Consider the following 16,080-nt stretch of genomic DNA (forward strand, 5'->3'; position numbering starts at 1 on the left):
CTGGTGGCATCTGACTCAGATGATGAAAATGAACATGTGTTGGACCGCACGGCTTTGGATTGCTATCGAGCAAAACCCATCTTCAGCATGGACACATGTCCTCTGGAATGGTGGTTGAAGCATGAAGGGACATATGAATCTTTAGCGCATCTGGCATGTAAATATCTTGCGACGCCGGCTACAACAGTGCCATGAGAACACCTGTTCTCACTTTCAGATGACATTATGAACAAGAAGCGGGCAGCATTATCTCCTGCAAATGTAAACAAACTTGTTTATGCGATTGGCTGAACAAGAAATAGGACTGTGTGGACTTGTAGGCTGTAAAGTTTTACATTGGTTTATTTTTTTAGTGCAATTTTTTTGTACATAATTCTACATTTGTAAGTTCAACTTTCATGATAAAGAGTTTGCACCACAGTACTTGTATTAGGTGAATTGAAAAATACTATTTCTTTTGTTTTTTTACAGTGCAAATATTTGTAATAAAAATATAAAGTGAGCACTGTACACTTTGTATTTTGTGGTGTAACTGAAATCAATATATTTGAAAATGTAGAAAACACCCAAAAATATTTAAATAAATGGTATTCTATTATTGTTTAACAGTGCGATTAATTGAGATTAATTTTTTTAATTGCTTGACCGCCCTAGAAAATCCCAACCCAAACAGGGAGAAGTTGCAAGGTCTGGTTCACGCTGCCTACACAAAACGAGCACTGCGGGGCTCGGCCACCATTAAGATGAGGATAAAAAATAGACACCAAGATTATTAACAATGGCTCTTCTAGCCTTGTTGGTTTCTCTATCTATATTCCATTGTGCACTTAACCTTCTCTACTTGCTCATGTGCACAAGCCGGTAACCCTGCAAGGTAAATATCCTTAAACTGTATGCTCTTTGGGACAGAGACTGTCTTTTGTTTGTTCTGTGTCCGTACAACATCTAGCACCATGGGGTCCTCGTCCATGATGGGTTCCTAGGTGCTACAGTTATACAGATGATAATAAAAAATCTGGTTTTAGTAAAGCTCAGACTGTAGGGAACTGTGGGACTTTCATGCGTTTTACTGCTCCAAACCTTTCAACTGTAATCAGCAGGTAAGGAATTTGCAGCTCTGTGAAAAAAGATTAAAAGCTGGGTGTGTCCACGTCAATTACCTCCACCCTGGAGGGAGCCTGGAGGATTATGTGGCACACGTAACATGATCTGCCTTAATGTATTTTGCACAGCTAGGTGTGTAAGCAAGCAAGTCGCTTGGTGCACATAAAACAAGACTCTTGTGTAATCGTCATAAAAACATGCCTGCCAGCTGTTCCTGGATAACCAGACATTTATCCGGGTACGTTCCCAGGACGGTCTTTGTGTGGGTTGTGGGGAGTTGTATTCACAACCTCCCCCTCCCTCTAATTATTACCACAAGCTGGGTGAGTAACCATACTGAAAATGCACGTTGGTGTTTTTAAAGTGAATTCCAGGCTGGCAAGAAGAGACCCAGACTGTGAGCCCTGGTACCGTGTAGGCAGCAAAGCAAAGCACCAGCCTCCCAGCATTGAATGTCAGCAGGCCTCTGTCATGGGCTAGAAGGACTGCCCTTAGGGGCAGAGGACAGACTGCCCCATGGAGATGGATCTAACCTTGGCCTCTCTGTTGCGAGCAGCAATAAAAATGGACGCCAGTTATGGAGACCACCAGCTCATTCCGCGTTGGCCACCAAACAGCATTCCAGATGGTAATGGTTTTCTATCCCGGCCTGCACTGGATTTGATATAATCTGGAAATGAAGACCTCCATCTCCTATTACCAACCCCGGAACCACCCTCGCTTCCACCACCCCTGTCAGTTTCTTTTTAGTTCAGGAATTAATCTCCCACTTCCTCCTCCCCTTCACCCCCAACGAAATAACCGTGACACCCATTGATAAACACTGTTAATCTTTTGCAGAAGAAAATGTACTGAGGGAGGGAAGAAACCCCTCCATATGTACCTAATTTCCTGCACAGGTTCAGGGTTGACCTCAATGCTTTCGCCAAAGAACACCGGGAACATTCGAGGCCTCATCTCGGGCACAGAAGAGTTCACAAGAAGGTAAGGAATCTACAGGAAAAACAGGGAAAGAACAGCGCATCAAGCATTAGGACACAGCAGAATGCTGCTGGTGTTATTTACGACATACACTGTTCAGTCATTGAGCATGCCACTGGCGCTATGGCCAAATTCAACCCTGGTGAAGGTGGGCGCAACTCCTCTGAATTCAGACCTCCCTGGGTTCGTGCTCTGCTGGGACTGCCCAAGAAGACGTCTCCTGTGGCAGGTGCTTTTTGTGACGTGGACACGGGCTGGAGAGACAGCACCATCTCATGTCAGGCTGCTGGTGGTAATGGCTTTACATTACAAGGGGCCAAACTTTGCTGCCAGCTAGACTGGTGTAAATCCCAGCTAACTCCATTGACTTCCATGGAATAACTGTGGATTCACCCTAGTGTAAATAAGATATTCTGGCCAATGACTTCATTGGCATTGCACTCAGTTGCACCGAGTCTGAATTTGCCCCTCCCACCCCCTCAAGGCCCTTTAACTCCCACTTACATTCCCTCTTACTTCTCGCAATGGTTAGCCAGTAGTTCTGTTCGGTGTCAGTGCATGGGGAGAAGGGATTCTTCCTTACTCAGGTTACAAAGCTCAAAGGCTCATTTCTCAAAGGGTGGGGCCAGATCCTCAGCTAGTGCATGCTGGGGTAGTTCCTTTGATGTCAACACCAATTTAAATCAACCCCCGAACTGGGAGGTGCAAGAATAGGCACTTCATGGACTCTGATCGGCTTTTCAAGTGGTTTGGCCCGATGGTGCGTCCCCACTAACACTGTCTGTACTTATGTGGTTGCTTTCATTTCTCCCACCCTGGTTGCAACACCAGAATTAGCATTACACAGCTGAGCCTCTGCCAGCACCACCCTAGACACTGCCAGTAGCCGTCCCATCGCAGTGCCTCCTTCTGAGCGCCCAGCCTTGACGTAAGCTGATCTAGCCCTACAATCCAGGGTCGCCTCGCTACCCTGCAGATTCTTTCGTTTGGAATGTTATTCCCTTCCCGTATATCTTTTTCATTTGAATTATTCTTTTCTTCCCTTATTGCTCCTGCTATTGTGAGCCAGTGAGACTAGATAGTTTTCATGGGGGGTCCCCTGCTCAAAATGGGCCTGATCAGCAAAGTTTCAGAACTGGAGGTGGATCTAATGTTTGGGACGGGTGAGGTGGTTCAGACCTGCTGTGGGTCCATCTATGTTTCGTATATTCCTTCCTCTCCTGCTGCTGCTGATCTACATAGGATGAAGCCTGCCTGGATACTCACTGCTCAACCTCTGTCTTGAAATGTCGCTGCCCAAGGATCATAAGGAAAATCCTTCCTGGGGCGGGGATCTAACAAAGCTTTGAGTCTCCAAAACATTTTCCAGTAAGCATTGCGCATGAGAGCCTCAATGGCTTTGTTTCCCCCAACGAGTGCCCTGTTCTGGAGCAGTACTAGTGATGCACTAATGCCCACTTACTCCAACGGGAATGGAGGAGTGAAAACATAGGCCACATTCCCCCACCTGCTATGTCCACCTTGTGCAGGGTAAGCATCTCCCGCTACCCCTCCTCCGCCAGGGGGAGTGTCAGGGGCGTGGCAGGGCAGAGCAGAGCTCCACTGCCCCCAATGCTCCTTTGGAGTATGGCCCCTGGGGGGCTGCAGCTCCAACTTGCACTGGGGCAGGGCAGCTCTGCATCAGGGAGCTGCAACTAGCCCCCTCTCTTGGAACGGAGAATCCAGCCTGATGTACCTTGATTTGGGCTATTCACCCCTGCAGCTGAGTAGCCCTCCTGGTCCTTGCTCCTCGCTAGAAATACTGCAATCCCCAAATGTCCAGGGGACCTGCAGGGAGGCAGAGCGCCCTACTGCTGAGTTCCGCAAACAAGCCATTCACTGCCCCACAGCTGTTTCTGCTTTTTCTGCACCAATGAACACCTCCTGGAATGTTTGTTCCTCTAGCCTAGGAGACCACATTCGGACATGGTGGAGATTAATTGGTGCCTTTCGTTATATTTTCTCAGCCTTGTGAATCTGGGGCTTTAAAACAAAGTGACATAGAGCACTGGGATAGACTCTGAGCACCTTCTCCTGAAGCTTGGGAATGTAGCTGCTTTGCAACTTCTACATGGGACGATGTCAGAAAAACTAGGTTCGGTGGGGAGGACACAAATGGTAGATAAGTACCCAACTCCCATCGAAAATCAACCGGATTTGGATGCCTTTGAAAATCTGCCTTTTAGTCTTAAATGTTACAGTCGTCAGTGGAAATCGCATCCCAGTCTATAATTAATAAAGTCAATATCCTGAACATCTAGAGCGCCTCCCTGCTGACTATTTGAAACTCACTTTGCAAACATTTCAGCCTCAATATCTTCTTAGTAAAGCAAACTAACAATGGGCAAACACCAAGGATTCCCTTTTATCCAAAGCACCAACGTTCAGGGGTTCAGACAAATAATTCTCAGTTTGACTCGTCTCTAAAGCAAACCAAATAAAATGGATTCAGACAGCTTGGGGAACACTGAGGGATTCCAAATTTCTAGTTACTCTCTTGTCCTCTATCAAGAAACACATTCTTCCTCTCTCTGTATTCCTCCCCAAAGTATGGAGTAAATTTGTGCATGCCCTCCATTTTAGATTTTGACCCAGTCATTTATTCAGAACCCTTGAACACCTTAGTAGCTGTTCATACATAAAGCCTAATGGGAAAATAATCTTCTACGTGGTCTGATGATCAGTAGGGGGGAAGTATTGGAGGACCCATAAAGTTCTCTGAAATAATGTTGAGACAAAGAGCTTCTTCCAGCAATATAATGTAGCTGTCTATTCTCACAAAGGCCAGTAGCTTCTCTAGCACACAGGAAAAGCTGCTTAAGTCTCTTTCTCCTTAGATCTGGGGCCAGATTCTCTGCTGGTATAAATTGAGGTGGCTACATGGAAGTTACTGGCGCAGAGTTTTTGCACTGAAGGCAATTAACCGTTGGAGCAACTTACCGAGGAATGTGGTGGGCTCTCCATCATTTGAAATTGTTGGGTGTCTTTATATGAGACGTGTTCTAGTGCAACTACAAATTATTGGGCCTACAGCAGGAATTACTAGGAGAACTCTTATGGCCTATGTTGTACAGGTTGGACTGGATGACCACAACGGTCCCTTCTGGCCTACAAATTTATGACTCTATGGAACTGCTTCAATTTACATCAGCAACAAATCTGACCTCTGAAGTTCTTGGCAGGGAGGAGGGGCTTAGGGGTAAGGCATTTTCAGAAATGTGCCACAGGACATGAAGAAGGCTCCCCCTGACCACCAGGAAAACTAATCATGAACTCCTCTCCAGCATAATGTCCTTAAACATAAGTTCCCAGATTGAGTGAGCTGGGATCTGCTGTCTGGAGCCAGTGCAGCTGCTACGTTAGCTCTGTGGTACTCCCTTGGAAGGCTGCCGTTGTGTGTTTCAGTCCCCACAGCCACTTTGCCGTTGGTTTTGATTTATGAAACACGGGAACCTGGTGTCCCTCTAGGGAAATGTCTGGCGGCCTCTGGGCAGAGTTTAAAGGTGTCTAAGGCAGGTGAAAAACCCTTGAAAACATAATTCTCTCCACCCTGTACAAGCTGAATCTATGCATGACAGAACCTGAGCGCATTTCTCAGCAGTCGCCCATTAAATAACAGTGAATAGCCTGCGAACATGGAGGATCCACTTGACGGTAGCTGAATGGATGGCTTCTAGCTTCCCTCTCTCTTTGAATTGTCTTTCACCTCTGGGTTCCTTACGGCTGGGTGGATCTGCTGCGATGGTGCACTTGGCCCAACAGGCCGCAGGAAGTACTGGCAGTCTCCAGACGCCCTGTGCTAAGAAGATCTCTAACTGTCTCTGCAGAGGCAAGAGGTTCTGAGATGCATCAAACGTTGGGGGGCTTAGCCTGACCCGAAAAGTAAGACTTTGGAGCTTCTACTCCATGGCCAGACAACGTAGTTCTAGAAAATAAAAAGCAAGACCTAAATACTTTTCTAGAGTGAAATTCATGCCTGTGCAGAGGGCCAGCTCCAGGCCTATGCACCACTTAAGTTCCTTGTAAGCCCCCTGGGCCATATCCTCGGGTGATATAAATTGGCATAACTCCACTGACTTCAATGGCACAATCCCGATTTACATCAGCAGACCACCTGGGCTTAAGTGGTGCGTAAGCTGAGAGCTTTTGCTTTTGACTGGCAATGAAGTTTCAGCGTTTCATCTGAATTCTCAGGACCACAGACTCCAGTTTATCGCGTTGCTCTATTACCAGCCAGTTCTTTTTAAACCAGTGAGATTAAAAAAAATCCCTCCTTTTATCAAATGTTGCTGCTCCATCATCGATCATAGCCAGTATTTGCACAGTGCTATGGAAAAGGCTTGTCTGCACTGACTTTCATCTCCTATCCAAATGGGAAAGGTCATTCCTGCTTATTCCTGGCTCACATTCAACACTCACGAGGAAGGGGTGGGCATTTCTATTTGTAAATAAAGCTCTTTGCCTTTTGCATGTGATTCTTTTACAGGGCTATTTTCCATGACAGTATAACATGCCTTGCCTTAGATCGGTATGCTAGCGTTCACCTCTTCTCTGTGTCCAGTGCTCTGTTTGAAAGCACCTAATCTGCAAGGGTTTTGTTGTTGTTGTGGGTGGGGGCGGGGGAGGCAAATTGTACGCAGACACATTTGTAGCATCGGGTAACTGCAAACATGCACCTGCAAACCACTGCAGATTGCTTCTACTTGAGTGGGAAGCAGAGCTGGGAATATGCATCCCTCAATATGCACCCATTGGGAATGCGCAAACGAGAGAGAAACGTAACTAGCTGTTGGGTGCTCTGTGTGACCTGCACAGGCAGAAGTAGTAAAATGGAAAAGAATAATATGATGAAGACTGTTTAGACACAGCCTGCTCTACTAGGTGCCTTCTTGTTCTGTACCATCAGCAATCAGCATGTATTTTTAGTGCAAAAGAATTTGCTGGCTTTGTCTTGTTTTTATAATTCTATGACCAAATTTATCCTTGGCATAACTCCATTGATTTCAGTTTGGTCCCCGATGTTTGTAATCTTACCCAGTCTATCTAGATGGAATCTAACAATCAGAGAGCAGGATGGGACGTAAGCGGGGAATGGGGGGGGGGGTCAGATAATCCCACATCTACTCCTGAAGGGTTCTGACCACTATCAAAGACAGGATACTGGACTACATGGACCTGGGGTCCAATCCAGTGGGGGAATTCCTATGTTTCTAATCAGCCAGATCCTCAGATGGAGTAAATCACTATTGCGCCATTGATTTCAGTAGAGTTATACTGATTTTACACCAGCTGAGGATCTAGGCTGTGCCCATGGTCATGATATCAAAGAGCCCGGTTTCTCTCTACTGGTAGCTAAGGTCAGGAGATTGTCGGCCTTGGGATCCCCAGGGTTGGACTGTGTGAAGATGTGGATGGGATCCCTCCAAGAGGAGAGCGTGCTGGGTGCTTTTCCCTTTGAGTCCATTCTGAACCAATGCCCCAGCAGGTGGTAGCTGGGGCCTGAAGGGACAGTGCCAGGCACAGACCTGGATAGACAAAATAATGTCTATAGAAATGAGCATTTTCAAAACATCCAGGACGAAATTCTGTTTGCGTGGGACAGAAGGGAGGAATTTTGCCCCCGCAGTGAGGAACAGACTTGAATGGATAAATGGCTTTTTATTACCTTGTTGGAGGATTTGCACAGTGCTGGTGCCAGCCCTATAGTAACTGACTAGTTAGTGGGAAAGAGGGAAAGAAATGCCTAAAACAATACTTCAGTGCTCCGGCTAACTGGAGGGACAGATGCTGGCAAGGTCTATTTGAGAAGAACAATGAGCAATGCAAAACGGGTAGAAGACAACCTTCTCCCCAGCCCTCCACAGGGCTTTCCCAGCTGATATCCAAATGATGTGCAGGAATTACCTCGCCACCATTCGACAGAACAGGATGCAGTGCAAAGAACACTGGCCCCGACTGAAATTACAGCGGGAGTTCAGGTGGCGGAATGTAATGTTCAGGGTTGGATTCTGACCAGCCCCCTGGGGCTAACGCCTCTGTCCTGACACAAAGTGCCCCTGGATCTTCGAGAAGCCCACAAGAAGCTGGGGCTTTTCAGACGGCACCTCCAACAGTACAGCAGCCCCCAGCCACATGCCGGGGCATTGGTTTGGAACTGACCCAGAGGGGAAAGCACCTGCCTATTGAATTACCAACGCTCTTTCCAGCATCATCTAGATTTTCCTTGGCAGGATTCCATCCTCCTCCTCAGCCTGTCCAACCCTGCTTAGCATGTGTGAGCTGACAGGATGACAGCACGAGAAAACAGAGCTGGAGCAGCTATACATGCTACATCGCAGCCCTCAAGGAGACTCAAGCTCAGCTTGCTTTGGCCTAGGGCTACACGGTTATTTTAAAATCTAAACAGTTGAGTTGATGTCATGTGCATTTGCCATCTCCTACAGTGGGCAAGGAAAGCTGCTGTCACAACCAAGGAAGCCGCTTTGGCACCCAAAACCAGATTTCCAGCTACCTTGCAATCAAACACTTCATGCTGTCCTATTTCCCCTGAAACCATTACCCTGCAAAGACTTTTTGCATGTGGTAGCTCCGCTTTTCCCTGCACTGTTTCCTGCAGAAGCGTCCATCTTAGGGCATGCGCAGAAGACTAAAACTACGTATAGAGGCAATTCCCGCCATGATTCAGTTTGTTCTTGGCATGCTATTAACTCCACTGTATCTGATTGGATAGAGGTAGGTATTAATACTGCACTCATCACCACGGCATCTTGTCCTTCTCATAATTGGATCTGACACACAAACCCTTGGAGGGAACCACACAAAATATAGTTGAACTGAAAGTATTAAATAGTAAGGGGGAAATGTGCAAAAGCATCTAAGGGATTTAGGAGCTCAATTCCTGTTGATTTTTGAAAATGTCTCCCTAAATCAGAGACAAGGTGGGTGAGGGAATATCTTTTATTGGAACAACTTCCGTTGGTGAAAGAGACAAACTTTTGAGCTACACAGAGCTCTTCTTCAGGTCAGTGGGCAAAAGCTTTGGCTCCAGCATCCTAACCAACATGCCCACTGTATGTTATCAAACCATTTGATCAAAGAGCTAGTCAAAGACCTGGACCAATGATCAAAATGCTGCCAGTGAGGGATGAATCTCATATACTAGGTCGGTCAAGTGTTGTCTTACTCTGCATTTGAAGTGACGGGAATATGTGTTCTTTACTTCCACTGCCAAGAGGGAAAGGAACTTTTACTAAAGTGGAACTATTTGGAATTCAGCTGCCCTTCATGTGCTAGCTGGTTTCAGTGAACCTGTCCGATAATCCCTGTTGCACTTTAGCCAACGCCAGTTCATTGCAGCGCTGAGTAACAAACTTGGTGACAAGGTAACTGGGAGCATTCTTGAGGGATTAGCACATTAGAAGTCCAGACCTCGTAATGTTTCCCCCAAGTGCAGCTCCAGAGCACAATTCTGTTCTCAGCTCTGCACAGCTGATCTCATTCTCCTTACTAACACGCACAAATCGCGTGCTGATTCAAGGGGCATTGCGTGCATCCCAGGACAGTAGGACACTGGAGCCAAGATTTTCCATGTGACTCAGAGAGCAAGACCATGCCCACAGCACTTCATGTAATCTGCACTTTTGTCCAGACTTGTGTACAAAAGGGGTCTGTGAATGGAGAATGTTAGATAGCTGATTGCACGATGTGTATCCTGCTAAATCAGATCATGGACACAGCAGCACTAGGTGTTTGTCGAAGTAATTAACTCATTAATACAACAGGGTCCCTCCGCTGGAAACAGGCGCCTGTCACAGGAATTGGAACACTGTCTGTTGCATAGCAAGGGCCCATCCTACACAACTGAACTCAACGGGAGTTTTGCCATTCACTTCAATGGGAGCAGGAACAGGTCTTCAAATGCATCTACTCCTGAATGCTGGTCACGGGACCATTTTTACACAGGCTATGGAGTTTGCAAAGGTACTGGCGGGGGAATGATCAAAGTAGAAAATGACACATTGGCATAGGTACCAAAGGTAAATCAATGTTAGCATTGCTCCTGCAGGCTTAATTGGAGATATAAACTACACCTATCTGGGTAATCAATAAAGAACAGAACTGCAGAATGACATGTTGAGCTGGTGATTGCCGCTCTTCTACCATCAGAGACACTCACCGTGTCACAACTAACTACACAAGAACGGCCCTGCTGGGTCAGACCAATGGTCCATCTAGCCCAGTATCCTGTCTTTAGATAGTGGCTACAAAGGGAATGAACAGAACAGGACAATCATCAAGTGATCCATCCCCTGGCATCCAGTCCCAGCTTCTGTCAGTCAGAGGCTTAGGGACACCCAGAGCATGGGGTTGCATCCCCAACCATCTTGGCTAACAGCCATTGATGGATTTATTCTCCATGAACTTATCTAATTCTTTCTGAACCCAGTTATACCGTTGGCCTTCACAACATCCCCTGGCAATGAGTCCACAAGTCCAATCATACAACTGCTGCATGAGAATTCTCTTGAAGTCACTTAGAATTCTGCATGTGGAGGCCCTAAGTGGCTTATAAAGCTTGGCGTACATTGAAAGACCATTCATAAAACACTGCAGTTTGCTCCTACTCTAAGCAATCAAAAACCTTGCAAAGAGTGATGAAGTCACTAAATAGCAGCACTTGTTTTATGGAGCAGCTCTTTGGAGGAATCCCAGCTGAGGTTCTGTTTGTCCGTACAGCATTCAGAGTTCTGAAGCATCTTCCCTTCCATCTAATCTGTAGTGTCTGAGTGAAGAATGGGGATTAAATTAAATGGGTCAATCTCTGTATCTTCATTACAGCAGAGTTAGTGGCAGATGTTACCGGAGTTAAGGTAGCAAAACAGTTTCCAACCTAAACTCCCTATTTGCACACATTCACAGCCAAAACTGGTTTAAAAAAAAGGGTGGGGGGGGCGATTTTGTGATTTTTTTTTATTATTTTTTATTTTAAATTTCACCGTTATTTTGAAATCTGAAATTCCAAAATTATAAAAGGTGGAATCAGCTTTGCCTCATTTTTCAAACCAGTATAGTTTCACCAAAATTTCATCAACATTTTCCCCACCTCCAATTTCAGCAATATTTTGAGATTCAAAAAAATGTTGCTCAGCTCAACTTCTAGCTTTCCCAAGTGTTTGTCTCTGGGGCTGAAACGTGACATGCCTGGTGTCTGCCAGAGGCTGGATGGTGGGGGAAGGTTTGAGCACAATCCTGGCAACTGGGCCAACCGAGGCATGGCTAGGGGAAGTGAGCGGTCTCAGATCACACAGCAGGTCAGCGATCATGCTGGGAATAGAACCCAGGAGTCCTGGCCATTAGACAGTGCTACCTCCCAAACAGCCCTTCATGATCCATAAGGAAAGCAGAGGCCAAGCCTAGGAGTAGAAATGAAAATACATATTGGATAGTTGTAGCTAGTCATTCACACCCTTTGGATCACTGGTGTCCTCTGACACGCAGCTAGGTGTTCCTCCCCTCCTCTGACGCTCCCATCAGCATCCCGCTGAAAGTCACCACCCTTACACCCTGTCCAGGGATGGGATTGCTCCCAAGGGTGCACCTGGGAGAGGGCTCAAGAACAAATTAACCCTGTACAGAGTCAGCACCAGGCCCATACTACAACTGCCTGCAAACCAGCACTTCAGTGGTACATCTACTCTGCGAAGGGGTGAATTTCATCCCAAAGCACGTCTAACAAGGGACAGAATAGACTATTTTCTTTTTAGTAAAGAATTTGCTCCTAACACCGAAGGGTTAAAATCTTACTAAAAAACTTAAGTTATTTCTTGTTTGGCAGCATTTTTTCCCTCTTTCTCAACTCCTGTGCCTTTCAGGCATGTAAGGGCCTGGGCAGCTAAGCTCTGCTTTTGAAAGCTACCCCATGATAAACACACACAAAAAGGGTTCCCCAGACAGGTGTTCAACCCCCTGCCCTGAGCTGTATTTTATCTGTTCCGACATAAGTATCACTAAGGGTTACTATGCAGGGACAACTGGCCAACAGCTTAATATCTGCTGGAGGACTACGGGAAATGCACCTGAATGTTTGGAGTATATAGCGTGGTGAAACCTGTTCAGAACAATTGCATAAATAAGCCAGTACAGAGACTGGAGTTCCTCTAGCCACGATAACCATGGGGCAGGGTCTGTCTTTTTGTTCTGTGTTTGCACAGTGCATAGACCAGTGGGGTCCTGGCCCGTGATTAGGGCTACTAGGCGCTACAGTAACACAAATAATAAAGAAGAGAATCAGACGAATACTTAGCCCTGTTAGAACGCCTTGTGCTCAGAGACTCGAGGCATTTTCCAGAAGGAAATGGATTGCAGATTGGGAAGCTAGGAGGGGAGCCTTTCCACCACAAAAAGTGACAACCCTGGCACGCCTTTTGCCCCCAAACCCTTACCAACCACACCAAAAAAGGAAATTAATAGAATCTAAAAAAGGAACAACAACAAAATCAACCCCCTACCCCATACAACTTTAGACTCCGAAAAGAGAGCAAAGGCTCCATGAAATCTACTAGGGACTTCGCTACTGCTATTGATTTTATCTGGAAGAAGCTCAGATCCTATGGTGATGGACAGCAGTCTGAAACAGGTTGATCGATATGAACCAAAAGAAGAAATCACTTGCCCGAGTGTCAGAAGTAGGAACTGAATTCAAGTCACCAGCAGCCCTCTTCTAGCTAACCCCCGTACTAATCTCTTTCCAGATTTCACGTGAACATACTGGTCCATGAAAATGTCATTTTCAGCAAGCTGACATTTACAGCAGTAATGAAACATTTGCCTGAGTTATTCAGTGGCGATGATACATCTACATCTGTTTTAACCGGTAAGATACACTTGGTTAATAGATGATTGTGCATTGCTAATGTCTTGATGTACTGGAGATTACAAGCCCTGTTATTCATGCAACTATCATGGTCCCAGAAACAGGACAGGTTTCCTTTGGAAGTGATAACAGTCAATGGAGACATCAAATTGAAAGCATGGCTGGTAGTCCTAGTGTTATGGAATATTTAATTTTAGATAATTACATCCTGCAGCTCTCAATCAACTTTCTGTTTCAAGTGGGAAATGTATGGTACTTAACTTCTAGTCCAAAAGAGCTATATAGTGATGCAGTGGGGTGTCAACGAGCTGAAAGGTTCCACCCTAGAGGTGGCTACATTTTCATAGCCGGTGAAGTGATTCCTGTATATCTATCTAAAAATTGTGTGCCAAATCCTGCAGTCTTTACTCTTGCAAAACTCCCCCGATTTTATTTCAATTCTGTGTACGTTTTGCCTGAGTAAAGACGACAGGATTTGGTTGTGGCAGGCCTATCTGTCTCTGTGTGTATATCTGCGCAGCAGCTGGAAGCATGCTTCCCAGCTCGGGTAGGCAGACGCTCGCTAGCTCTGCTCAAGCTAAGGTGCTAAAAAGAGCAGGATGGTGGCGGCCCGAGTACCATCCTGCCCAGGGCCGGTTTTAGGAAGTGTGGGGCCCAGTTCGAAGAGTTTTGACGGGGCCCCGGTAGGGATGACTAAAAAAAAAAAACCCACGTAAAAAAACATGCAGGGCTTGTACTCACTGGGCGGCGCTCTGAGTCTTTGGCAGTGGGTCCTCCACTCGCTCTGGGTCTTCGGCGGCACTGAAGGACCCACCGCCAAAGTGCCGCCAAAGACCCGGAGCGCCGCCGGGTGAGTAAAAATTAAAAAGGCGCCTCTAGCCAGGGAAGGGATTCTCGGCCACTTGCCCCCCACTCTGGGCGGCCCTGCCACTGGGCGCGGGGCCCAATTCAGGGGAATTGGTGGAATTGGCCTAAAGCCGGCCCTGATCCTGCCCAACCCCAGTGGGTCTTGGGTGGCTAGCCCAAGCTGCTGCCCGTGCTGCCATGGCCACAATGCTATTTTTCAAGCTAGCACGTGCACGTGTACCTGAATGGAGAATTAGATCTCCCAGCAGCTGTGTACATACCCTATGTTCTCCCTCACCCGCCAGGTATGTGCAGTGTTTGGGGCCAAACATTCAGCCTGTGTAAATCAGTGCATTCAGTGGAGCTGTGCAGCCGGATGGCAGCTGAGATCTGCCCCTATGTATTTAATTTTCAAAGCATTTGGGGATCTTTGGGGCAATGGACACTATATCCTAGAAAGACTTTAGTTCAGAAAGATGGATCTGTGTAGCTATGAAATGAACTGAGAGCTGCTTGCCCAAACTAGGCAGACGCAGTTTTGTTTCTGCAATTTGTGTTCTGGCATCCGGAGACACTCCTCTGGTGGGGACTAGAAAAGAACACTACATCCCTCCAGGGAGACGCTGTATTTGACAGACAGGAGGGGCTGGGTCCTGCTTTACATGCAGGCCTGACATTTTGGGATTCCCACTCATGTGACTGCTAGGAGTGAGATATTAATCAACACACAGACGCAAAGGTTAGTTGGAGCAGTCTATAAACAAGACCATGTTAGCCTGGTGAGTAACTGGAATGCTGAGCTGGCATATGGTTTGTAGATTAGGCAGTGCCCGAGGCCTGCCCGCTCTCTCCTGCCAGGGATGTTTCAAAGAGGTGGCGAAATGGGCCCAGATTCATATAAGAGGGGATGAGGTGGAGCAAGAGCTGGATTCTGGCAAAAAGGGGTGCAGGGCAGGGAGGGAGGTGAGACAGGAAATGAATTCATGCTGATGGGATTGGCATTCCAAAGGCTTCCTGTGGGGTATGGGTGAGGCTCGGATGTGGCAGGGTCTCATGGCTTCAGTGGGGGGCATGCTGCTATTTGGAATGGAGGGAGGGAGGGATTGACTGGGAGCCTCACACCTCTATGAACTTTCTTCAGGGATCTCAGGATGTGTGGGGTTTGAAGGGCCACCAAACTCCACCTCCTAGAAGGGATGATGGCTTTTCCACTTGACTTAGGCCCTGCTGCAGCTTTCGGTGTGTGTGTGTGTGTGTGTGTGTGTGTGTGTGTGTGTGTGGGCGGGGGGTAAACTGGCCCCTAAGGATCCAAAGTTGATGGGACATTTGGCCTGGGCAAGGCCTGACAGATGCATTATCCCCCGCCACACACACACTTCTCACCCAGAAGGTACCTTCCATGCATGGATCGCCTCCATCCATGCTGTCTCCTTGGCACCATCTCCCCCAGAGGGCCCGTTGTGGGGTAGGAGGCAGTATCCCAAAGGGACTGGCATGCACATTGCCCCATCTTAGCAGGGATGCCAGTGAACTGGGGATGGGTGGCATAGAAAGCCATGGATTCTGGGGGCTAAACATCCTGCTCATTCCATGGGCATGAGGTGGTGGTAGGGAACTAGGGTTACCATACGTCCGGATTTTCCCGGACATGTCCGGCTTTTGGGGGCTCAAATCCCCATCCGGGGGGAAATCCCCAAAAGCCGGGCATGTCCGGGAAAATCGGGAGGCTTGGCCGGGGCCTCTTTGTCCGGGGCCGGGGGCATGGTGCAGGGGGCCGGGCTGGGCGCGGGGCCGGGAGCCGGGGGGCGCGGGGCCGGTCCGGGCCCGCGGAGCCGGGTCGGGGAGCCGGGCCGGGCCCGCGGAGCTGGGAGCCGGGGGGTGCGCCGGGGTCGGGGAGCCGGGGAGTGCGCCGGGGTCGGGGAGCCGGGCTGGGAGCCGGGGAGTGCGCCGGGGTCCGGGAGCCGGGGTCGGGGAGCCGGGGGGTGCGCCGAGCCGGGGTCGGGGAGCCGGGGGGTGCGCCGGGCCCGCGGGGCTGGGAGCCGGGGGGTGGTCGGTCGGGGCCGGCACCCCAGGGCCCGAGCCGACCCAGGCTGGAGCCGTGGGGGGACCAGCCTGGGCCGCGCCTCCTCCCCCCCCCTTACCTGCTTCAGGCTTCCCGCGAATTAAATGTTCGCGGGAAGCAGGGGAGGGGGCGGAGACTTTGGGAGGAGGCGGAGTTGGGGCGGGGGCATGGGCGG

General features: G+C 48.2%; 1 protein-coding gene across 3 annotated transcripts in view; it reads right to left on the reverse strand.

The window, feature by feature from the left end:
- RFLNA (refilin A) overlaps window positions 1-16,080 on the reverse strand; it is a 29,219-nt gene that overhangs the window by 5,678 nt on the left and 7,461 nt on the right. For all 3 annotated transcript variants that reach the window (XM_008163488.4, XM_065568059.1, XM_008163487.4), the window contains exon 3: window positions 1,988-2,097. In XM_008163488.4, coding sequence (XP_008161710.1) covers window positions 1,988-2,097 — 110 coding nt within the window. The remainder of the gene's footprint in view (window positions 1-1,987; window positions 2,098-16,080) is intronic.

Source organism: Chrysemys picta, chromosome 15 (genome assembly GCF_011386835.1).
Source record: "Chrysemys picta bellii isolate R12L10 chromosome 15, ASM1138683v2, whole genome shotgun sequence".
In the NCBI taxonomy this organism is placed as follows: domain Eukaryota; kingdom Metazoa; phylum Chordata; order Testudines; family Emydidae; genus Chrysemys; species Chrysemys picta.